The following is a 24,715-nucleotide window of genomic DNA, read 5'->3' on the forward strand; positions in this document are numbered from 1 at the left end:
CCGTTCCTGAGGGAGAGCTCTCCGGCCCCTGGGAAGATGGAGTGGAATTCCTTGCTGATGCTGCTGGAAGCCGCGGAATACTTGGAAAGGAGGGAAAGAGGTGAATATCTGCCTGGCGTTGAAGGGTCTTCTGTGCCAGCCTTGCAGGCCCTCCCTCCCTCTCCACTCGTCCCTTCCCTCCTGTTTGGTGTTGTTTTGTGGGAATAATAGGGCGTTTATTGGGTGTTTGGCTCTTCCTTCCCTCACAGAAGCGGAGCACGGCTACGCCTCGGTCTTGCCTTTCGAAAGCGACCACCCCGCAAGGAAAACGAAGTTCGGAAAATCCCCCAACAACCGGTAAGGCCCCGTTCCCTGTGTGTGTGGGGAGGAGGGGGGAGGAGAAGGCGGGGGCTGGGCCTGAGGCCGGCCCCGCGGGCCCCTCGCCGCCATCTTGCCCCCCGCGAGCCAGTCTGGGGGCGGGACTTCCGGGGAGCGGTGCCACGCGCGCAGGAGCCGCTTCCTGCCCAGCCCTGCTTTCCCAACCCCGGCTGGTGTTTGTGCGGCCAACGCTGCCTCTTCAACTCTACATGAGGTTTCTTTAGCTCAGGCCTGGGCAAACCTCGGCCCTCTGGGTGTTTTGGACTTCAACTCCCACAATTCCTAACAGCCGGTAGGCTGTTAGGAATTGTGGGAGTTGAAGTCCAAAACACCCGGAGGGCCGAGGTTTGCCCAGGCCTGCTTTAGCTTAGTGTTGGAGCCACGAAAACATTTGGACCTTAACGCCACCTAGTGGCTGATTTAAACATTTACGCCCATCTGTTGCTCAATGTTTACAGTCTACTCTGCAGATGATGCTTCCCAGAAAACGAGAAAACCAGGCTTCCACATGCTGATATATTTTCAGTAAATATTTAATCTTTCTGTTAGGGAAAACTACAGTAATAGTATGATAGCTGGGTCTGGAAGTTCCAAGCATTACCCAGCTATCATACCACAGGGTGAGGCAGCATAACTTCCTTTTTTCAAAACTTAATAAAACCCATTGTATGAATCACAAATATATTATTGTTTTTTTAAAAATATGCGTGCATACCTAAAGTTTTGTTTTACGAAGTTTTGAAGATCAAATTAGGTAGGTGACGTCCCCCATTCTCCATACACTGAGTAAACCAATTTCTGGCGTTTGTCATGACACTTGCAGACGCTATGTTGGCAATTATACAGGGTGAGGCAGCATAACTTTCTTTTTTCAAAACTCAATAAAACCCATTGTATGAATCAGATTTTTTTTTTACAATGTAAACACACCTAAAGTTTTGTTTTACGTAGTTTTGAAGATCAAATTAGGTAGGTGACGTCCCCCATTCTCCATTCTCCATACACTGAGTAAACCGATTTCTGGCGTTTGTCATGACTCTTGCCAGCATAGCAGGCGTTATGTTGGCAATTTCTTCCTGGATGTTAGTCTTCAACTCTTGTAGGGTCCTTGGACGGTTCACATAAACAGGGGATTTAAAAAAAAAATCACAAGGGGCCAAATCTGGAGAGCGGGCCAGCCACTCCATATCCGCTCGAAAAGTAGGCCTCAATGGCAAAAGCACGCTCCTCACTGTTCCAACGCATGATGGTGACTGAACTGTGTCAAGACAAAACTTTATACTCCCGCCTCTCAAACAAGAATACTAAAAGTTGAGCATTCAGCTCATTAGCGAGCAGTGCATGAAGTGCAATGTGATGTGGCTGTAAAGAATTAAGAGCTTAGGCAGGCAAAGATGCAGAGTCCAATCTTTTAAAAAAAATCACAAAAGGTTTATTTACAATAATAAGAAATAACTGCATTTCTTAATAATCAAGAACTGGGTCTGATCTACTCCAACACCCATCTCGTCTAAGGTTTTAAAAGAGGGGGGAAACAGCAAGCACAACATCTCTCCTGACAGGCATGCACAGAGTGATCTCAAAGCACACAGCACATATTCCTATGTAAGAAAAATTAAAGTAAAAAAATTCCTGTAGAAAAGTATCCATTCTACACAACCAATCAGAATGAGAGCAAAAACAGAGGAGAGAAAAACAGATAAATTCCCAACTTCCATAAAGGAGACATGGGGGAAGGGAAACCCTCAGACTATTCTAATGCTAAGTAACATCTCTTCATTGAGGACTTGGGCAGTGTGGGGTTGATTTCCAACACTTTCTACCTGTTTTACATAATTATCTGCCCAGGGTCCCCTGCAGATGCCTCAGGTAGAATCCAGACTGACAAAGTTTTGGAACACAATACACCAGACATCATGATTGTGGAAAAGAAAGAAGTGTAGATGATGTTGCCATACCAGGTGACAGTCGCATTGAGGAAAAACAGCAGGAAAAACTCAGCCATTATCAGGACCTCAAAATCAATCTGCAACGGCTCTGGCATAAACCAGTACAGGAGGTCCCAATGGTCATTGGCACACTGGGTGCCATTCCAAAAGATCTCAGCCGGCATTTGGAAACAATAAACACTGACAAAATCACAATCTGTCAACTGCAAAAGGCCACCTTACTTGGATTTGTGCACATCATTCGAAAATACATCACACAGTCCTAGACGCTTGAGTTTGACTTGTGATTTTGTGATACGAAATCCAGCATATATATCTCGTTTGCTATGACATATTGTGTTTTTGTGTCAGTAAAATAATACTTTATTTGTACCCTGCTCTATCTCAGGGTGGTTTCCCACAAAAGTAACAAAACAGCAGACATTCGATGCCAAAATCAGACAATAATAAATCTAAACAGTGGACAAAACACAATCTCAAAATAAAGCTTACAAAACTATATTTAAAAATAATACATAATTGAACGTCACACACAATTTCCATAGGCTGAAGTAGGTGTCCAATATCTAGGCATGGATATATATAAAGGTGTGCTAGTCTTCCTCCTCTCAATATGCTAAGGTGCATAAATGAGTTTTTAAAACCTTTTTAAAGGAGAAGAGAGAAGAAAAAAAGCTTTCTAAGCTGATTTCTCAATGGAGGGGTCAGCATTGTGACTGTCATTTTCCACAGGGCTTCGTTTTAGGCATCCTTGGGTTGGCAGCATGCATGTCTTCCTTGATGGTGTCCATCCATCTTTTCTTTGGCCATCCACGTGTTGGTCGTCCTGCGATCTCCAAATGCAATGCTGTTTGTTCTACTGACGTTGGTTTTCTTCTCATGACATGGCTGTACCAGCATAGTCTTGCTTCCTGTATTTTCTTGCTGATCACTTTTAGTTCTAGTCTTTGATGGATGTCATCATTTGGCACATGGTCAAGAAGTGTCAAGCCAAGTGTCCATCTCAGCATTTTCATTTCCATTGTGTTAAGGGCTTGTTCGTGTTCCTTTGTTGCTGGCTATCACTCTGCCCTATTGGGGCTATTGGGCAAACAACTGTAGTGTAGATCTTAGCCTTGAGTTGTTCAGGCTTTTTTGCGTCACACAGAATGCCAGTAGTCTGCCGCCATTGCAACCAGACTGCATTTAATCGCAGCCATACATCTGGCATTGTATTGTCATCTATGGAGACCAGAAAGTGGGATCATAAGGAAGGAAGTATTTCTGCGCTAACAAACATAAGAAGTAAGCTAATAATTTTTTGAAAGTTTTCACATTAAAATTGCATTGCTCATTTCACTCCTTTTAAAACTTGCTTTAGAGCCATAGAGATTTACTTGTACAATAACATGCTGAATATTGAGCTTTTAGGATACTGAGAACAAGAGATTAACAGTGGTTCAAATTACTTCTTCCAGTTCTTTTCAGTCCTACTTTTTCGCTGCCCCCTATTAGCATTTTGCCAGTATCTGCACATAGGGGCCCTACCTTTTCCTTGATTTTTTTTTTTTTTGGAGCAGTAACTGTTTTCTTTAACTGTACCTGACCACGGGATCATACTCAGTTTTACTGTAAGTTTACTGAAGTCTAGAATGTGTGCCTGACTGTGCTTGACTTCACCTTTTCTGCTGTATATAAAACTCTAGAAGAATGTGGTCACTTCAGCCTAAGGAACCCACTAACCCAGGCATGGGCAAACCTCGGCCCTCCAGGTGTTTTGGACTTCAACTCCCACAATTCCTAACAGCCAAGGCTGTAAACATTGTAATGAGGGAGCAGTGACTAAGCAAAAGTGCTGGACGAAGAAGGCAAATGCCTGAAAAAAGTAGAATAGAAAACGTAGGAAGGAAATCCAGGGTATTTGGTTGCTGTCTACTACTTGTCATCTGGGGCAAGTCTCTGAGGCCTTTGATAGCTTAAATGCTTAGCAGAAATGTAACAAGTGCAGCTTTTTGCATCCATACTGAAGAATATTACAGGCATTGTATTCTTGTTTACCACATGACTTTCAATCAGTGGTGTCTGATCTTGTAAGCAACTCTATTTTGAGTTTTGAAAACACAAGGGTTTGTAAGCTGTATGTTTTCCAAAACTGTTGTGCAAAAACATCTGCATCTGCGCTATAGAATTAATACATTTTGGAATCTCTATAGGTTCCTTGGCTCAATGCAGTTTTACAGGTCTTTATCCTTCTCTGTCAAATAGTATTTGTGGTTCACCAAACTACAACTCCCAGAATTAGATAGTTAAAGTGTGGCATCAAACTCAATTCACTCTATAGTACGGATGCACCCCAGGGCACATCTAGAGCATCCAAAAGTCACATCAGTGAGACTACAGCACAAGTCTATATTGTCTTGTCGTCTTACTGCAGTGACTGCTAGCACATGAGACATTTAGTTTCATTTAATACAATATATGCTTCAGATGGAATTTACTGCATATAGATTCACAAAATGCATTCAGGACACTGATCTGAAGCTCAGTACAGCATACTCTTAATACATATTCAAGGCTAATTTTAAGATTTTATTAAATCTCTTGAATAAGCAATGTCTTCATAGGAGCTGGATTTGAAAATACATTCTTCCACTTGGAGCTTAAATTTTCTTACAGCAAATAATCTGAAATATTGCGCTTTCTGTTTTTCTAGGTCTTCACATAATGAGCTAGAAAAACATAGGTAAGTAACAATCTAATAAAACCATGTGGTCAGGCAACCAGAAAGACCACACATTGGTCTTCTGGCATGGTCGTGGCTTACCATATAACTAATTTGTACTTTGAATAATTCACACTAGGTACCATCAAGTCAGTTTTAAATCAGACCTGTTGAACTCCGTATGAATTGTGTTCACTTAAATGTATAGTTCACATGCCTTATCCAAACACTTTTTCTCACTGCATTGCCATATTGCATTACACACTGCAGAACATGCTACATATGACCATGTTATTAAATCTCTTGGGTTTAAAAAATGCACTCAGATCTTATTCCTGTTTTCTATGATCTCCAGACAAAGGAAGAGCTGAAATAAAATAAGTTAATAGTTCAAACCATCAGGTGAGGAAGTCTGTTAAGTAGCACAAAAGCCATATTCAAGCATATGAAGAGATAGCATGTACAATAAAACTTTAAAGAAACTTGGTTTCTTTTTATTAGCTATAGGAATCATCATAGGGACACATGGAAACAAGTTCCCACCAGACATAGACTGCGTTTGGATAAAGGTGATGTTTTATTGTGTATATACAAGACTCTCAGATAATTGGAACTCAAGTAAACAACTCTCAAGCAAGTGGTAAAAAAAAAGAAATAATACTTTAACTAAAAATTATATATGTATAATACAGTAAAACTGTTGCATTACGTTTGTATTTATTTATCTTTATTTGTTTTTAATTTCTATATTTCAATATTAATATAAAGTCAATACAGAGTTTATGATATGGTAAAGTATGAGGTATAGTATTAGTTAGACTAATTTTTAATAGTAACTCTCAGGCAACCAGAAACTATTTCTAACAATCCCCATAGGTGCCAGTTAAGTGAGAGCCTACTGTATAAATATTGTGATACAATCTACACACATAGATACTTAATTTAGTCTTTTAGTTATTTTGTATCTTTATCTTTGTATTTCTTTGTTTATATTTCTGATGTTATTTTTAAAATTTGAATTGTGGTGCCCAGAACTAGACGTGGTATACTAGATGAAGACTGACCAATGTGAATAGAATAAGTCAGTACTTCCCTTGACCTGGACTCAATGTGCATGTTGATGTAGGCCAGAATTGTATTAGCCTTTTTTACTCCTTCATCACATTGTTGACCCATGTTTAGCTTGTGGTCTGCTATGATGTGTAGATCCTTTACACTGCTCTCAAGCCAGGTGTCAGTCATCCTTTATTTGTGCCTTTCATTTTTCTTGCCTAGATGTGTTGCCTTATATTTCTCCTGGTTGAAATTAATTTTGTTAGGTTTTTTAAAATTCTAAGAACTGTTTGACAATAGAATAAACTGCCTTAAAGGTGGTGGACTCTCCTTCTTTAGAGATATTTCAGGGGAGGTTGGATGAACATATTTTAGGAGTGATGCAGGTGTAGATTCCTGTGGAACAGGGGATTAGACTAGATGAATCTGCAGTCCCCTCCAACTCTTAAAGTTCTGTGATTCTATTATGTTTCCATTTATTATACCAGTACAGGGTGCATACTATCTATTTGAAATTAACATTTTGCAAAAATCTGGAAAACAGAGCAATTTTTTTATGCTAATGAGCTGTAGCAACATATTTTTTTATAATTCCAGACGAGCTAAACTCCGGCTATATCTAGAAGAGTTAAAACAACTTGTACCTTTGGGAGCAGATAGCACTAGACACACTACACTCAGCCTGCTGAAAAGAGCCAAGATGCATATTAAGGTAAGAGAGAGACTGGCACTTTTTAAAAAAGAGAATTGAAATTGTTTTGGTTTTTTTTTTTTTAAATAGTTGTGTTTGTGGGCCTTCAGGTTGTTTATGACTCGCAAAAACCCTAAACTATCATGGACTTTTGTTGGCATGATGAATTCGAAGCAAGGTCTTCCATTGCAAACCTGAGGTTGAGACTATGTGATTTGGCCAAGGCTGATTTTTAGGGGTGCTCTGTTTTCGTTTCGAATTTCTGGTTCCCCGTTTTGTTTTCAGGAAAATTCCAGGAGATTAGGAGGGAGGTAGTAATTCGGAACCCTGAGTTCCATTTCCATTTCGGGAAGAATCTACCTGAAAAAAAGGGGGGGGGGGATGAGAACAGAAAAATATCTGTGACATTTCACGCACTCCTATCAATTATTTCTATGATCAAGCAGGAATTTGAACACTGATCTCCTGAGCTGTGGATCAGTTTTCAACCACAGTGCCATGATGGAGCAAACACCCTAGGCTAAATATCTCTGCCATCAATTATATTTTCTTAATACATATTAAATAGATGAAACCTGCAACAAAATATTGGACATATTTCAGTATTCTGTTTATTCCATTTCTCAACCCACCAATATTCAGTCGTCAGGGTCCAATGATAAAGATGGTAGCCCCCCCCCCCTTCCCGTATTAGCAGAATTAGAGCGTCTTTGTTACAAATCTGCAAGAAATGTTAGCATTTCAAGGAGTCTGTTTTAAATAACTCTTTTAAGGATTGCATAGAAAGTCATAGAGTTATTGGCGTAAAGGGGGTGGATGCAATAAAATGGCGTTCCATGCAGTCATGCTGGCCACATGACCTAGGAGGCATATATAGACAGCGCCAGCTCTTCGGCTTAGAAATGGACAAGAGCACCACCCCGCAGAGTCGGACTCAACTAGACTTAATGTTAGGTAAACCTTTACCTTATGCAATAAAACAGAGGAACACCGAAATAGAATTCTTAGTATTTAAGGTTTTATGACTTGTTTGATGTAGCTATGTAGCTCAGTTTGATTAGATGTTCAGGGGGAAAATAACTTTCATGTTATGTTATACTTCTGCACTGTTTGACTGAAAGTCTCAGTTGTGTGAGCTGAAGTGGCCATTCCTAAGAGTTTGATCCCAAAAGGATTGGGGTGCACAGGTCATGCTTCAAAACAATAGCATAAAGCTAAACATTTCAAACACTATATTTTTATTAACCCCCTTAATGCCTAGATCAGGCATTTGCAAACTGCGGCCCTCCAGCAATTTTGCAAACTGCGGGCCTCAAACTCCCAGAATTCCTGGCCATTGAATAAGCTGGCTAGGGCTTCTGGGAGTTGGAGGTCCAAACAGCTGGAAGGCTGCAGTTTGAAGATGTCTGGTCTAGATAGATAGTTAGATTTTTCTTTCTTCTGTTTCACTTGGTGGTAGTTATCTTAATTCAGTACAATTCTTTGTTTTTATTGCTCAGTAGAAAATGCACATGTGCAGTAGAAAAGGTACATGAGATTAATGCTACCTTCTTTCCATTATTAAGCCCCATCCCACTTGCAAGTAGCTGCAGGGTCTCTGAAGTAATGGATTTGAAGTACACCTTCTGTGCTGTTCTTAAAAGCTCTGACTCACACATTCTAGTTGCTAGGTAGATATATGTTGGAAGTTTCCTAAAGCAATTTTTGACCGTAGCCCCACTCTCTCTCCATTGCATTCTCTCTTCACAGAGATTGACTGCAATTTATTTGTGTGTTTTTTCTTATCATTGTTATCCTGTTTGGGTTTATTTCTGTTCTTAACAGTTATAATATATTGAGCTATTTCTTTTGGTATTTCAGTATTTTTACATTGAATTTTACAGTTCATGGAAACATATTAATTCATGTCTTGCTTTGTCTGATAATATCCAAAAGAAGTTTCCAGAACTGAAAAGGAACTCATGGGCACTTCCAGTTTGGTTTTGGTGGGTTTTATGGGAAGAAACTCCCCTGGACCCAGAAGTTCATTCACTTCTACTTAAACTACATTGGAAAAGGGAAAACTCCATAATCTATATATCACTTTGAATTCAATATGATTTTCAGGCAGCTTTAAATTCTTGAGCCTTCCTGAAAAGATATAAACAGAGCATATCGATCTTCATTTCTCCCTAGAAGCCAAAATGACTAAATGGAAGCTATTATAGTTTGAATAGATCATGAGATGAAATAATCCATTGGAAAAGATGATGATGCTTTGCTGAATGGAAAGAGAGAGCTCACATCACAGCCCTGACTTTCCAAGATCTACTTGAGTAGAACTTGAAACCAGGACTAATGGAAGACTCATTTATAGGGTCACCGTGAATCAAAGCTGGCTTGGCAGAAAATAAAATCCTGAATAATATTTTATTAGACTAATACTGATGTAAGCAGAGCCTAGACAACCATTTTTGGTATCATGAAATGGTGGCATACGTTTTTGAAATGTGATTGATGTTGAGTTTTGAATTTACTAAGCAGTGTAAGTAGCAACCAAACATGTCTAGACCTTGTACTGACATAAACATGCAGCTGTTGGAGTGGAGTCCTGTTGTGTTAAAATTATTTGAGCATTTGTGATGAGAAGTAGCATTAGAATTAATATTTGGAACTTCTGAATTTTAAATATGTTTGAGGCTTAATTTTCAAATAAAGGAGACTAAAGTTATTCCTGACTTAAAGCTAAGATTAAAGTTTTCAGAAGGAACTGAAATAATATCATAGGATTGGAGAAGGGTTGGAGGTCATCTGTCAATATAATACTGACACATCAAGATAATAATTAAGTAGAGAAATAATGGAGAACACCAAAGCATTTCAGAAGAAAGTCACACTAGTCTTTATAGATTATAGCAAAGGCTTTGATTATGTAGATGGACAAACTTTGGCCTTCAGGTGTTTTGGACTTCAACTCCCACAATTCCTAACAGCTGGTAAGCTGGCTGGGATTTCTGGGAGTTAAAGTCTGAAACACCTGGCAGACCGAAGTTTGCCCATGCCTGATGTAGATCATGAAAACCTTTGGATCATTCTTTATAAAATTAGTGTTATTTATTTCATGTCAAAAGCATTGCATAAATAAGTGAGTTTAAAAACTGATAAAATAAAGAGATCACAAGCAGCTAGTTTAAACCAAAAACTGGCAATAGCGACTGCATTGTCTGCAGCATTAAACCGTTCTTCCTCTGTGCATGAGGCAGGACATTGTGGGCAAGCATACAGATGCAGAGTTGTTTGTTCTGCTCCACGGTCGCACATGGTGGAGGATTCTTCTAGGAGGTGCCATTTTCCCAGGTTGTCTTTTGTTCTGCCCACTCCACTTCTGAGTCTGTTCAGGGACTTCCAAGTTGCCTGTTCTTGGTTTGCTCCTGGAGACAGACCCTGAAGCATTGTTTTACAACATTTTAACCTGGAGGTGTGTTCCTTTCCTCCACAAATAGACAAACGCCAACATCTTTATCAAAACCACTTTTCATGATTATGTCTATTAATATATACATTGAGTGTGACAACATTTGATTGTCCTGATATGTAACCTGTTCTCAGGACAAGAGACAACCATCAGGACAAGCTACAGAAAGACAGGCTGTTTTTTTCTCCTCTCTCCTATTTAGCTTCCTTAAGGATAGTTAAGAAATCCATGTTCTCTTAATACTGTCCCATATGCTGCATTGCCTTTCTAACTTAATTCAGAATTGTCATATCCTCTCTTGTGCTTCCTTTTTATAACTAAACAACAAGATATTGTATTAATTTTTGCTCCTCCCATAAATCCTTTGTAGTTTCCCCCCATTGCCCTTGTTCCAGCATTGAATTCAATCTTCAACACACCTGAGCAAATATGGATATATTGTACTGGCCTCACTGGTGCCTTTAAAATGTACTAGCGATTCATTACCTATGTGAGAAATACCAATACATCTAGGACTGAATTTAACTTTCCCACAATGGCGTATTCATATTAAAACATCTTATAGTTATTTCTTTTCCTTTCCATCATTTCCAGAAGATAAGCACAATAACTAACATATTCCCAAGCCCATGACTTTGCAGCATTGCATTTCTAATTCTGGTTCATGAAGTCATTCTCTGTCTCTACCAACAGTCATTCCATCTGGCTACATCTGTGGGGGAGATGACACAAAAAGGACTCCTCCATCGTCTTGGCTAAGACTAATTCTTTCTTCCTCCTTACCCTGAACTGTTTCCTGTGGTGACTATTGCACCTGGTCATTGTGTAACTTCATTGTAAAATTATAAGAACCCAAATTCACTTTCCCGTTCCTTTTTTCCTTTTTCACATCTATGTTGCTTAGATTGAAATCCATTATTTTAAACAGTAAGTTACTTCAACTGCTTTAGAAGTGCTGTACCAGTAGAACATTTTGATTTTGAATTAATAGATTAGTCTAGGAGCCTAAAAAGAATACCTAAGGCTAACTAACCTGGAATCTTTTCCCCCACTATGTCATAGATTCAGTTATTTGCATCTTCGGATAAAAACGAAAATCATTTCTATGTAGAATGCAGAAATCCCATCAGTTGATGTAAACAGTGCTGCCAGTGGAATAAAACAAAGCTGCCAAATGATATAGAGAAAGTACAGAGATAAATGAACTTGTGGTCTGAGTTATACTTGGAATCTAGTAATTCTTGTCACATTCTTTTTCTGTAGCCTTCTCAAGTAAGGCCCCCACACTCTATAGTTAGTTGTCTATTTATTTCCTACTGTTCTTCTGAAAACTTTTTTATATTTAGATGCACTTCCTGAAACTACATCTTACTTGATATGCAAATTGCTGATAATGTTAAAGATGAAGAAATCATTTTTCCTGCAGGTTTCACAATAATGTACACAGTAAAATTAAATTTTAAAATGAACATCCTTCTTTTAGTTTTATATGTTGTGGTTTTCTTGTGAAAGAAAGTTTTCAATCCTTTGATCTATACATTATGGCCTTTGTATGTGTCATATACCAGCTTATTTAGGACCAGCTTTAGTTCAAAAGCTTTTCTCACAGTTTTTCTAAAGGAAGAATAAAATATATAGCTGAAATCATGTTTAGTTCTAGTTCCTTTCCATCTATAGTTCTGCACTAAAATATTGAAATAATGGAGGCATCAGAAGATACAATCACCATGTTATTTATTTGTTTATCCCATTTATTAGGTAAACTTTACATAACTGCTTGAATTTTGTGCTTCCAGAAGATAAAGTTGTTGGAAATTTCCCCTGAAAATAGGCCAATCATATTTAGATGACTATCTATGTAAGTCAGTACTTCAAAGGCTTTTGACTAGGGATTGGGGGAGGGGGGGGGGTGAGAGCAATGGCCTTGCTAATAAAAATCCTACTCCCTCCACCCATGACATTTTCCTTCAATTTCCAATTTCTAGCATTGAAATTCCTTAAAATTTCAGTTGAGTGTTTAGAATTTCGGCATCTAAAGGGGAAGCACAGACAAAGTTAACATGGCAAGGCAAACACAGCAAAAGTTCTATATAAGAATTGTTTTCAGTAGCCTCATCTACACTTACCATTTAATGTAGTTCAAAGCTAGCTTCAAACTGAGGCAGCAAGACCGCAAACTTCTTTAAAAGCACACAAAATAAAGTCCTTAATACGCATCAGTGCTCTGTAGTTGTGTAATCACCATGCAGGCCTCAAGCTGGTTCCAGCATGTCCTATGTAAATCCAAAACAAAACCACTTTCTTCAATACCGGTTGAAACTGCATTAAATGATCTGTGTAACTGAGGCCAATGTTCTCACTTTCTGCAATGCTTGAAAGTAAAGAACTGAATTTAAAAAACATTTTGGCAACAGTATTCTTATCTGGGGCAGTGGCCTCATCTGATAAATATAACCCTGTTTGAGGAAGATTGATAACTTGTATCAATTAATTTTGTAGCTCTCCTTGAATAACTTATTTATGAATATGATATCAAAGCTCTTCCTTGGTAATGTGTATATCTTCAGCAGGAGAAATGTAATGGAGCATTAAACATCATCCCGGATTAATTGGTTAAAACCAGTTGTTCGTCTCTACTAAAGGAGGCACATTGAGTTAATGACATCTTAAATAAGTGTAGATTTTCCATTAATATTGCATATAGCTTCTTTTCAATACTTAAGTAGATAAATATCAGGTCATAAAATCTGGTCTCACACTAAAGGAAATATTAATTCAATGACTTGATTTTAACATTGCAGAACTGAAAAGATCCATAACATCAGTGGAAATCATATGGTCCTCCAGATATTTTTTTTACTGCAATTTCCCTGTATTCTTCACCATTAGTTATGCTGGCTAGATTCCTGGGACATGTAGTCTAACAAACTTGAGGCCCTCTGTTGTTCCCACTCCTCCTCTGGGACACATTCTGTTCCCCCATTCTTAAGTTGATTTAAACTACATAATTTTTCCCATTGTGTTAAGTAAAGAAATAACCAGACTAAATAAAATGTCTCTAGCCAGGTTTTTTTTTTTTGAATGATTCAAGCAAGTTAGCTATATAATAAACACAATGAACCAAATGTGCAGGAATTATATGATAGAATGAACTGAATTTTAGTTTCAAGCAAAATTGAGTATGTGGTTGTTGTTTATTCGTCCTTATGCTTCCAACTCTTCATGACCTAGTAAAATACACTTTTGGTTATTTTGATAAATTCCCTGGAGATTAATTTTCTAATTTAGTGAGTCCCTGGCAGTGTAGTGTGTTACTGATGGTAGCCTTTGTTACGTTGTTCCCAGCTCTCTGCATGTCATTCACTAGGTTCCCCTGTGTGATTCTGGGATTTTTGCTCAGTGTTCTTGTGATCATTTTGACCTCACGGGGTGAGATCTTGCGTAGAGCCCCAGATTGAGGGAGATTATCAGTGGTCTTGTATCTCTTCCATTTTCTAATTATTGCTCCCACAGTTGATTTCTTCACACCAAGCTGCTTACCTATTGCAGATTCAGTGTTCCCAGTCTGCTGCAGGGTGAAATTTTGTTTCTGGTGTCCTTCGACAGTTCTTTGGCCTTCACCATAGTGGAGTTTGGAGAGAGACTGCGTGAGGTTGTGGACAGGTGTTTTTTAATACTCATAACAAATTCAAATAGGTTCCATTACTACAGGTAATGAGTGGAGGACACAGGAGCCCCTTAAAGAAGAAGTTACAGATCTGTGAGACCCAGAAATCTTGCTTGTTTGTAGGTGACCAAATACTTATTTTCCATCATAATTTGCAAATAAATTCATTAAAAATCAGACAATGTGATTTTCTGGATGTGTTTTCTTATGTTGTCTGTCATAGTTAAGGTGATGTCAATTACAGGCCTCTCATCTTTTTAAGTGGGAGAACTTGTACAATTGACATCTGACCAAAATACTCCCCCCCCCCCCATTGTACATGTCCTTTTCTGAACTTGTTCCAACATGTCCATATCCTTCTTAAAATGAGGCATCCCAGAGCTGAATGCAGTATTCCAGATGAGGCCTGACCTACACAGAATAGATGGGGCGATAACTTCCCTTGACTTAAAAATTGGTTGTACTGAGACCAGTATTATCATCAAACTCAAGGTCCTTTCTACATGTGATGCAGAGCCATGTATCCCTTGTATTATACTTGTCTATTTGGTTTTTGTGGCATAAATCTAGAATTTTGCATTTGTTTCGATTACATTTCCTTTTATTAATGTCTGCCCAATTTTCTGGTTTATCTACATTAGATCATTTTGAATTCTGTTCCTATCTTCCAGTGGACTAGCCACACGCCTCAGTTTTGTGTCATCTGTCAGTGGAGGAAGGGTCATTAGAGAAAGGGATATGTGTATGTTCAGGTGTGTTGCTAGATGTAAACTCGATTTTAGGATGGATAAAGTTGATTTTTGGATGGATAAAGTTGATACACAGTTTTCTAAAGATTCCCTTCTTAGTTTAGACCATGAAGGTGCCATCAATGTAGCACCACCATATGAAAGGTTTGTCACTTATTGCATATTTATGATACATGAGATAATCCCTGCAAGTAGAATATTTTTTCATTGTTGAATAGATGGGTTTTATTAATTTAATTCTTTAGAAATTGGAAGAACAGGACCGAAAAGCACTAAATATTAAAGAACAATTACAACGAGAACATAGGTATCTCAAGCGTAGATTGGAACAGCTCTCCATGCAGGGCCTGGAACGAATTCGCACAGACAGCCTGGGATCAACATTATCAACAGATTCTGAGCAAGGTAGTATCTAGATTCTGCTATCTATTACAATAAATGTACATTTTGATCTCTTGACCTAGAAATGTTATATTTGGAAACCTAAAACATATCAGAGTGTTATCGTCCCATTGTTATAGGAATGCCAAGTATCTCTGGTTTAGTAAAGCTAATTATAACAATTTAACAAGGTTTTATGAAGCCATAGAAAAGAAATTTGAGAAGAGATTGGCTGATTTCATGTGGAAAACGGCAATAAATATAGCAAAAGGTACAAGATACCGAAAACTAAAAGCATCTAAAGGTATTATAATTGAATTGCTGCTGAACCTTGGATTGGTAAATATATATATATATATATGTCTAGACTGGTGTTGGCTGGATGGAATATATCTTGTCAGAGTTAAAAACTCCTCCACCAAAGTATTGTTTTTGAATTTTCAATGTTAGAATGCTGTATTAAATGCTTTAAGAGAATAGTTTTTAAAAGCATGTGTTAACTGTCTTTAAATCTTCAAAGTAAATGGTAGTAAGTATGCAGTTACAATTCCTATATGCTGTAAATATGGTTTCTTGCTTGCTTTGCGTGGCTCTGTGTACTGCAACATGTGAAAGAAACTGATTCATACAAAACCAAGAAACAAGAATGTAAGAGTAGGGACATTTATCTCAAACTGTTTTCTGAAATTTATGGAAATAAAACAAAACTTCAGAATTGGAATTTACCCATTGTAGAAACCAGTTCTGAATGAGAGAAAAAAAGCATGACATAGTAGCACTCTCACAGATACATCTCTCTCCATTTCAGAATTGGAATTTACCCATTGTAGAAACCAGTTCTGAATGAGAAAAAAAAAGCATGACCTAGTAGCACTCTCACAGATACATCTCTCTCCATTTCTGAGATACAGTGAGGCATGCATGATATCCTAAAGCCAACCATTATAGAGTTGCAAATGATCTCAGCAAGATGACACAGTTACTTCAGTACTCGACCAATGTGTAAGAAAGTGAGAATATTATATGCATCAGATTTGCTTGTAAGGACTACTACAACCAGTAAGCCATGATACATTTTAGCTGTCTGTAAATCCATACAAAGAATGGCCTCTAGGTGGAATAACTTTCCTTCAGATGCTATTTTTAGTTCTGGAAAACTGCCCTCATGACATCATTAGCTGAGTTCAATGGGGTGGCAGACCAATTTGTACATTCTGTTACTGCTGAATTTCTAATGAATGGCTAAAAATTTCAGAGAGTCCTTGGACTGGTAGAGGCAGAAAACACGGGGCCTTTGTTGTTGTTTTTACAGTGCCAGGCCCATCCTGAAGTAATTATATAAACTAGTGAGGATGGGCAGAAAGGGTTGAATTTATCAACTGATATCCACCATGAGTTGAAGCTACATTTTAAGAAACCCTATTAAAGCCTGTGATAACTATTTTAACTGGCTTATATTCATTAAATTTCACATTTTCAGGTTCCAAAAATGCAAAATTCAAATAGTATGGTTTTTGTTCCTCTGTTAGCCCCCACCCTCATTCTGAAATGAGCATAACATTTTGAACAATAAGCTATTGATAATTATATGCCTCTCAGTTTTATTCAGTTGATCAGAAGCTCTGAATACGAAGGATGTCAATCAGAATGAGAGGATGTTTGCAGTAGTCAGAGCATATAGTCCTTATCTTTAAGTTCTAACATTGTAATGTGTCAATAAAAGGGGCCGTGGTGGCACAGTAGGTTAAACCGCTAAGCTGCAGAATTTGCTGATCGTAAAGTCGGCGGTTCAAATCCACGGACGGGGTAAGATCCCGTCGTTAGCCCCAGCAGTTCGAAAAAACGCAAATGTGAGCAGATCAATAGGTACCGTTTCGGCAGGAAGGTAATGGGATTCCACGCAGTCATGCTGGCCACATGACCTGGGAGGTGTCTACGGATAACACTGGCTCTTCGACTAGAAATGGAGATGAGCACTACCCCCCCCCCCCCCCCCCCCCAGAGTTGGACTCCACTAGACTTAATGTCAAGGGGAAATCTTTACTTTTACTTTTAAAAGGCTCAAAATGAGTTGTTCACCTCAGATGTTCAGGTATAAATCCTGCTAGTACTCTGAGACCCAGTGAACCAATATGATGTTTATATTAACTTTACATTCTAGAATAGATTTAATGGGCCGGCTCTGCTTAGAAATATGGAGTAGGATTCTGGATGCAAAAAGCAAGGATGTGAACATCTGCCAACAGAAAACAGTTTTTTTAAAATGTTGGCCCGACATAAAAAAATAATCCATTTTTTCCTACCTTTTTCTCATAGTAATTTTTAAATATATATTTCCAAGCTTATAGTTTTGCATGAAGCATGTAAGAAAATATTTACAGAATTTTCCTTGGAATCTGTTGAAGGAACAGTCTTACATTTCTATATGTTTCCGTCTTCACTGAATTACAATGTTTGAACAAATGTAAAATATTGTAGAAGGCTTTCATGTCCGGAATCACTGGGTTGTTGTAGGTTTTTCGGGCTATATGGCCATGTTCTAGAAGCATTCTCTCCTGACTTTTCACCTGCATGTATGGCAGGCAACTTCTGAGGATGCCTGCCATAGATGCAGGTTAAACGTCAGGAGATAATGCTTCTAGAACGTGGCCATATAGCCTGAAAAACCTACAACAGAAGTCTTGTATGTATTTTACTTAAGATTATGGTATGATGCTCTTCCTCACTGAAATATCTGTCTCCTGTGTTTCAATTTAGAGGTAGACATTGAAGGAATTGAATTTACAGCAGCTGGAATGGACAATAGTGGGAGTACCAGTGATGCTGAAGACAGTTTTCAAGGCAGCTCCAGTGACGGTGGCTATACATATTCCCTCAGAGTAAATGCCAGACTTCTGTAGCATTTGGCTGAACTTCTCAACTCAGGACCTTTTTGACAGAAGCACTTACAATGAATAAGAAATATAATTCCAGAGTTGTTGAGTGCTACTTTCCCAGAAAGCCTCTACCTATCACAATGCTCCAAATGGTGTATTGTCCAGGATTCGTCGGATTATGGTGTATATTAAATTGCAAATCATGGATTTTGCAAAGTAAGATTTTGTTTTCAACTGCTTTAACGTAGCCATTGTTCAAACTTTTTTTAACTGTTGTGAGGAGAGTGCTTTTTAAAGTCTCCCCAGTACAAAAAGATCAAAGCTTGTTTGGTTTATTCAGCATTTGTATTGTAGTTTATTGAAGTTCAAATTCTCAGGTTTACTAAACACTCAGCCCTCATTAACCACTTCTCCAAAGTCTATTAACGAACCAGATAAAGGTGTCCTTTTGTCACAAAAAGGAGACAAACCTTAAGGCAACACAATCCAACAAATGGAAATGACAGGTATAGGTGAAGAACATACACTGTTCTGTCCATCTGTCTGCTCATGACATCATTGAATTGGGCATCTTGGGGCACATCTACAGTGACCACTTAGGTTGATATGAAATTAGTCAAGAAATAAGTAGTTTCAGTGTGCGAATGATAACATATAAAGTACTGGAACCAGTTTCAAGGCCTGGATGATATTTATATGACACAGAGGCTTCCAGGGTATGCATCATCATCATCATCATCATTATTATTATTTAGTGTGGAGACATCATGATGGTTTATTTCCACCATCCCCTCCTGCCACACAGCATATGTGTATATCACCAGAGCACTTGTCTCTTAATCAGTTTCCACATGCAATCTGGATTTATTTTCGTGCATTGATGTGCATTAGGAGCTCCCAGTAGTGCAATGGGTTAAACCCTTGTGCCAGCAGGACTGCTGACCAAAAGTTTGAATCCGGGGAGTGGGGTGAGCTCCAGTCTGTCAGCTCCAGCTTCTCATGCAGGGACATAAGAGAAGCCTCCCACAGGATGGTAAAACATCTGGGCGTCCCCTGGGCAATGTCCTTGCAAATGGCCAATTTTCTCACACCAGAAGTGATTTACAGTCTCAAGTCACTCCTGACATGAAAAAAGGGGGCTCTATTTTGGAGTATTCCCTAACATTGCTTATCCCGGTTTAAAGCTTTAATCCACATTGCTGCATGTGTTTGCACTGTGTGTCATCTAAACATTGCACTGTCAAACTGTTTCAAAGTACTTTAAGTGGTCAGTGTAAATGTGCTGTTGTCCCAGGGTTTATGCTGGATTAACAACCTAACACTTTCTTTGCCCCAATTCATTGTACAAACAACCACTCACTGTCTCCTTTCATTTTAATGAGAAACCATCAACAGAAGTCTTGTTAACATAGAGATTACACATTAAATATTTAGAGCATTATTGAAAGCACACATGTCCTAAGGATTGATAACTAAAACTTTTTAATTCCTATCTACAGCTGCCAGTACACTGAAATGGAAATAGTTTCACATTTCAGTATTCACACTAAAAAATTTTTTTGTTTTATCTGCTACAGTTGCAATTTCATTTCTATACCAGAAATAGAAAATGCTGTAAAATAGTATCATTTATTTAGTATTGATCGAGGTGTTTCAAATGTAATTATCCTGGCTTTTAGCAATATTGCAAAGTTATATTTGACTACACTTTTAGTGAAATCATTAGTGTTTGAACTCCTGATATTTAAAAATGGACCATCTTTACATTACCACCTTGATGGACTTTTTTTAAAAAATTGAAAAAAAATCTATGTACTGTTTTGACAAAGAATCCATTTCCTGTAAATATATTCTCTAACTATTCTCATTTACTTACAGGGAACATATAAACTTAGACCAGAGTCTCAGGTACTCCTTACTTTACTCATACTGTGCCTTGGTAAATATTTTATATATTTCTCTTTCTTTGTTTGTTTAAAATATAAGTTTTGCTATTTCAGAAGCCTCAGTTGGAATGGTTTAATGGTATTAGCTTGCTTTAGATCAGTGGTTCTCAATCTGTGGGTCCCTAAATGTTTTGCCCTTCAACTCCCAGAAATCGTAACAGCTGGCAAACTGGCTGTGATTTCTGGGAGTTGTCGGCCAAAACATCTGGGGATCCACAGGTTGAGAACCACTGCCTTAGATGAAGGACATACTGTAATTTTATTCTGTTCCTTTAATGGGAGGGGAGCTAATAATCCCTGTATCCTGCTTTTTGAAGTACAGTATTAATTCAGGGATGTTTTTGCTCTTGAAATCCATGTTATAAATCAGGAATGAAGAAAATCATAGGATCATAGAGTTGGAAGAGACCACAAGGGCCATTTAGTTCAACCCACTGCCGTGCAGGAAAAGTACAATCAAAGCATTCCCTATAGATGACCATCTAGACCAGGGGTCCTCAAACTTTTTAATCAGAGGGCCAGGTCACAGTCCCTCAAACTGTTGGGGGGCCGGATTATAATTTTAAAAAAAGTGAATGAATTCCTATGCACACTGCACATATCTTATTTTTAGTGGGGAAAAACACTTAAAAACAATACAATAATTAAAATGAAGCACAATTTAAACAAATACAAAACTTATTAGCATTTCAACGGGAAGTGTGGGCTTGCTTTTGGCTGATGAGATAGGATTGTTGTTGTTGTGTGCTTTCAAGTCGTTTCAGACTTAGATTGACCCTGAGCGAAGGCCTGATAAATGACCTTGGAGGGCCGTATCCAGCCCCTGGGCCTTAGTTTGAGGACCCCTGATCTAGACTATTTAAAAAATCTCCAGAGACACACTCCAAAGTAACATATTCAGCTATCAAACTGTTCTTGCTGTCAGATATTAATCCATATATTTTTGGTGACCACTGAATCCCACCGGTGAAAACACTCATCCTCCTTCCCCAAACACACACACGCATTTGTGCACCAGCTGTCCTCAGAAACAGCGTACATGTTCCCCATACACCTTTTTTTTTTTTTACAGTAGAGTTAGTTTTTTCACCAACCAAAAGTGATTTCCCCTCCCAGTTTGTTACCATGCTGTCATTATCTTACAGTGGCACCCAGGGGGTTGGAACTGGCCACCACCTTGAAACGGCCTAAACTGATAAATAGTGGGATCCAATCCCATATATGCAGAAAATGAATCCATTCCAATATTTCAGGAAGAGGAGCTTGCAGAATCAGGACAGTGCCTTGTGAGATTTGAGCTTCCAGTTTTTAGTATTGAACTAATCAATAAATTACAACATATTGACATGATGGAGACAACTAACACTTTGTTGTTTCCTAAATACTCCATATATATACATATTTTTCCCTTGTGCTCAAAACATAGAAAATAAATGCTAACTATATTTTTGGCAACTTATAACCCTTGGTGATTTGTTCCCCAGTAGCCTAGAACTTGCCGTCAAGGATATGCTTTAAAATATATTTAATTGTTTTTGTAGCCATTCCTTCTTTAGCTGTGGGAAGAGTGGCAATGCTACAAACCCAGGCAGCATGATTTCAAATTTATAGCCCTCTTTTGCGCTGTTTTGACATGTTACACATGTATATTTCAAATGTTCTTGTTGAGAAAGGTACATTAGCAATATAAGTATTGTGTGTAACTGATAAGCAGTATTTTTATTTCATGTATTTTGATTTTTAAATCATTTTAGATGTTTTACTTTAGTAAAATGGGTGGAAAGGCCTACTTGTATCTTCGCTTTCCTTTACAGTATAATGAATTTACTAATGGCTGTGAAATGTTTTCCTTCATGAAAAGCAGCTCTTGCATAAAACTTTTTTTAAAAATGGGGAAAAAATATATGATGAGCAATGTTGATCTTATGCCACTCTAACATTTGTGTTTGCAAAATGAATGTATATACTTCGATAAACCTTCCATACTGGCTCTCAGTGGCTTTTGTAGATCTTTTATATTTTCAATAAAGATTACGCCGGTATTCTCATCTTCCAGTAATCTTATTTTCACTTGTTCAATAATTGTAGTAACTACTTCAGCAATACTGCCAATATGAGAAATGATTTAAATGCATTTAATGTGTTGTTGAAGGATTTCATAGCCGGAATCACTGGGTTGCTGTGAGTTTTCTGGGCTGTATGGCCATGTTCCAAAAGCATTCTCTCCTAACATTTCACCCACATCTATGGCAAGCATTCTCAGAGGTTGTGAGGTCTGTTGGAAACTAGACAAGTGAGGTTTATATATCTGTGGAATGTCCAAGGTGGAAGAAAACAACTCTTGTCTATTTGAGGCGAATGTTGCAATTGGCCAGCTTGATTAGTATTGAATGGCCTTGCAGCTTCAAAGCCTAGCTGCTTCCTGCCAGGGGGAATCCTTTGTTGAGAGGTGTTAGCTGGTCCTGATTGGTTCCTGTCTGGAACTCTCCTGTTTTTTGAGTGTTGTTCCTAATTTACTGTCCTGATTTTGGAGTTTTTTAAAATACTGGTAGCCAGATTTTGTTCATTTTCGTTTGTTTCCTCCTTTCTGTTGAAATTGTCCACATGATTGTGGATTTCAATTGCTTCTCTGTGTAGTCTGACATGATGGTTTGAGAGTGGTCCAGCATTTTTGGGTTCCAAAATAATATGCTGTGTGCAGGTTGGTTTATCAGGTGGTTGAAGTAGTCTGCAGTGCCTTTCACGTTCCTTGATTCATGTTTGGGAAATACTGCGTTTGGTGGTCCCTATGTAGACTTGTCCACAGCTGCATGATATACGGTGGACTCCTGCAGAGGTGAGAGGATCCCTCTTGTCTTTTGCTGAGCGTAGCATTTGTTGGATTTTCTTAGTGGTTTTGTAGCTAGTTTGTAGGTGGTGACAATTTCAGGCAGTAAGCAGCCAGACCTTGAAGCTGCAATGCCATCCAATGCTAGTCAAGCTGGCCAATTGCAACATTTGCACTTGCCTCAAACAGACAAGAGTTCTTTCTCCCACCCTGGACATTACATATATATAAACCCCACTTGCCTAGTTTCCAACAGACCTCACAACCTCTGAGGATACCTGCCATAGATGCAGGTGGAACGTCAGGAGAAAATGCTTATGGAACATGCCCATACAGCCTGGAAAACTCACAGCAACCCAGTTATTCCAACAAATCTCTTGTAGGTGACAGTCCAGCAACTAGAAGATGTCCTTCTTCTGTTTCCTCTTTTCCAGATTAAATATATCAAGTTTCAGGAACCATAATGAGTTGACTGTCTTACCTGGCAGTTTGGTGCTTTCATGTCACATCTAAAAATAAAGTCTTATAATCCACACCACCTCTTGCTAAAATTGTACTTTGCTTATAAGATTGACGCTTGATTGCTGGGGATACTTTACTTAGCCCAAATCATTTCACTTGCATTCAACATTTGCAATATTTTCTTTTCAAAGGTGATTATCACTGTCTTAAATATATACATAGCACTTATAACATGTGCCTCTTATAGTACATGACATGCTATGCTGAGCAGGGTATTTATATAACTTTTTCTCAAACTGATCCTCTCTACTGATCACATGAGAAGAAATGGAGCTATAGCAGGAAACCTACTTTTGAGCTCCGCAGGCCCATTCCACCTAAAGAGGCCACATGCCTCTGTTATGATACTGTTCTGTAATGAAAATAGATGCAGAAAAGAGTGAAGAGAGAGCTGTTGACAGAAGTTGAAATATGTGTGTCGTCTTCTAAAACCTTGGTGTTCGCTGAACCCCACACTTTTGCAGATTGAAAACATCCAGTTAAGAAATAGCACTAAAACAGGTAAAACCAGACATTTAACTGGCTTATTACCTGATGGAAAAAAATTATCATTTCTTCTATATAGTACATTAATGTGGGAAACTGCCCTCTTGCTCCATATAGTTTAGTAATGTGACTGGCAGACGGTCTCAAGAGTTTCAGGTACGAGTCTTTCCAAGTCCTACTTAGTAGTGTTAATCAGTCCTGACTCTGTTTAATACTCAAAATTAAAAGATTCTGATATATTCTGGGTAATATGTTTGGCTTAATGTGCCAATCAATGAAAAATCATAAGCTCATTAATTGGAAGGGGCCCCACAGACTCTCGAGTTCAAACTTCTGCTCAATATAGGAAATAACTTCACTTATAAAATTGTGTAATCTTCCTAACTGATTTGACAATTGTGTTATCTCATGAGATTCAGTTTTTTTATCATGTTAGAAGCTATTTGAGAAACTGCAAGTTGCTTCAAGTGTGAGATAATTGGCCATCTGCAAGGACGTTGCCCACGGGATGTCCGGATGTTTTACCATCCTGTGGGAGGCTTTTCTCATGTTCCCACATGGGAAGCTGGAGCTGACAGACTGGAGCTCATCCCATCTTGTGGATTCGAACCGCCAACCTTCAGGTCAGCAGTTCAGCCGGCACAAGGATTTAACCAATTGCGCCACAGCCGCTCCTACAAGATTTGGTGAAAGCAAAGTGAAAGCTATGAATGCTGGTTCAGGTACTAAATTAACAGCTTTCCTCCTCTAGATAAGGGTACAACTCTTCCTATGTACATTTTCATAACAAACAGAAGACCAACTGTGTTTGTTTGTTTGTTTGTTTAATCAAGAAAAGTTCAGGCAATCCAGTTGGAGAACTGACTTGTAATATCAGCAGCCCCACGCTTTGGGGTTCGTGTGGACAGGTGAACTTGTTCTAATTTGAATTGGAAAAGATGAAACTTACCTTTGCAGCCAGTAATGGAGCACCAGAAGGTTTGTGATTGCCACCATGCGCCTTTGCCAATGGCCAGGTTCCATGGCAACAAACAACAGCAAAGAAAAGGATAGCTA

General features: G+C 38.4%; 1 protein-coding gene across 2 annotated transcripts; it reads left to right on the forward strand.

Annotated features, from left to right (window-relative positions):
• The first annotated feature begins 15 nt into the window (after positions 1-15).
• On the forward strand, positions 16-18,217 carry MXD4 (MAX dimerization protein 4). 2 transcript variants are annotated; one of them, XM_060769309.2, is made up of 6 exons: positions 16-100; positions 249-336; positions 4,999-5,028; positions 6,658-6,772; positions 14,867-15,026; positions 17,760-18,217. In XM_060769309.2, exons 1-6 carry the CDS (start codon positions 37-39, stop codon positions 17,900-17,902), a joined length of 600 nt encoding a protein of 199 aa, XP_060625292.1. In that variant the 5' UTR covers positions 16-36; the 3' UTR covers positions 17,903-18,217. The 2 variants fall into 2 exon arrangements, with proteins under 2 accessions (XP_060625292.1, XP_067323030.1); XM_067466929.1 differs by lacking the exon at positions 4,999-5,028.
• The last annotated feature ends 6,498 nt before the right edge of the window (positions 18,218-24,715 follow it).

The sequence above is a fragment of the Anolis sagrei genome, chromosome 3, assembly GCF_037176765.1.
Source record: "Anolis sagrei isolate rAnoSag1 chromosome 3, rAnoSag1.mat, whole genome shotgun sequence".
Classification (NCBI taxonomy): Eukaryota; Metazoa; Chordata; class Lepidosauria; order Squamata; family Dactyloidae; genus Anolis; species Anolis sagrei.

Coding starts and splice junctions, on each gene's coding strand:
- MXD4 (XM_060769309.2), top strand. CDS start 37: ATGGAGTGGAATTCCTTGCTGATGCTGCTGGAAGCCGCGGAATACTTG. Junction 337..4,998: donor GGAAAATCCCCCAACAACCG/GTAAGGCCCCGT, acceptor CTGTTTTTCTAG/GTCTTCACATAATGAGCTAG. Junction 6,773..14,866: donor GAGCCAAGATGCATATTAAG/GTAAGAGAGAGA, acceptor TTAATTCTTTAG/AAATTGGAAGAACAGGACCG.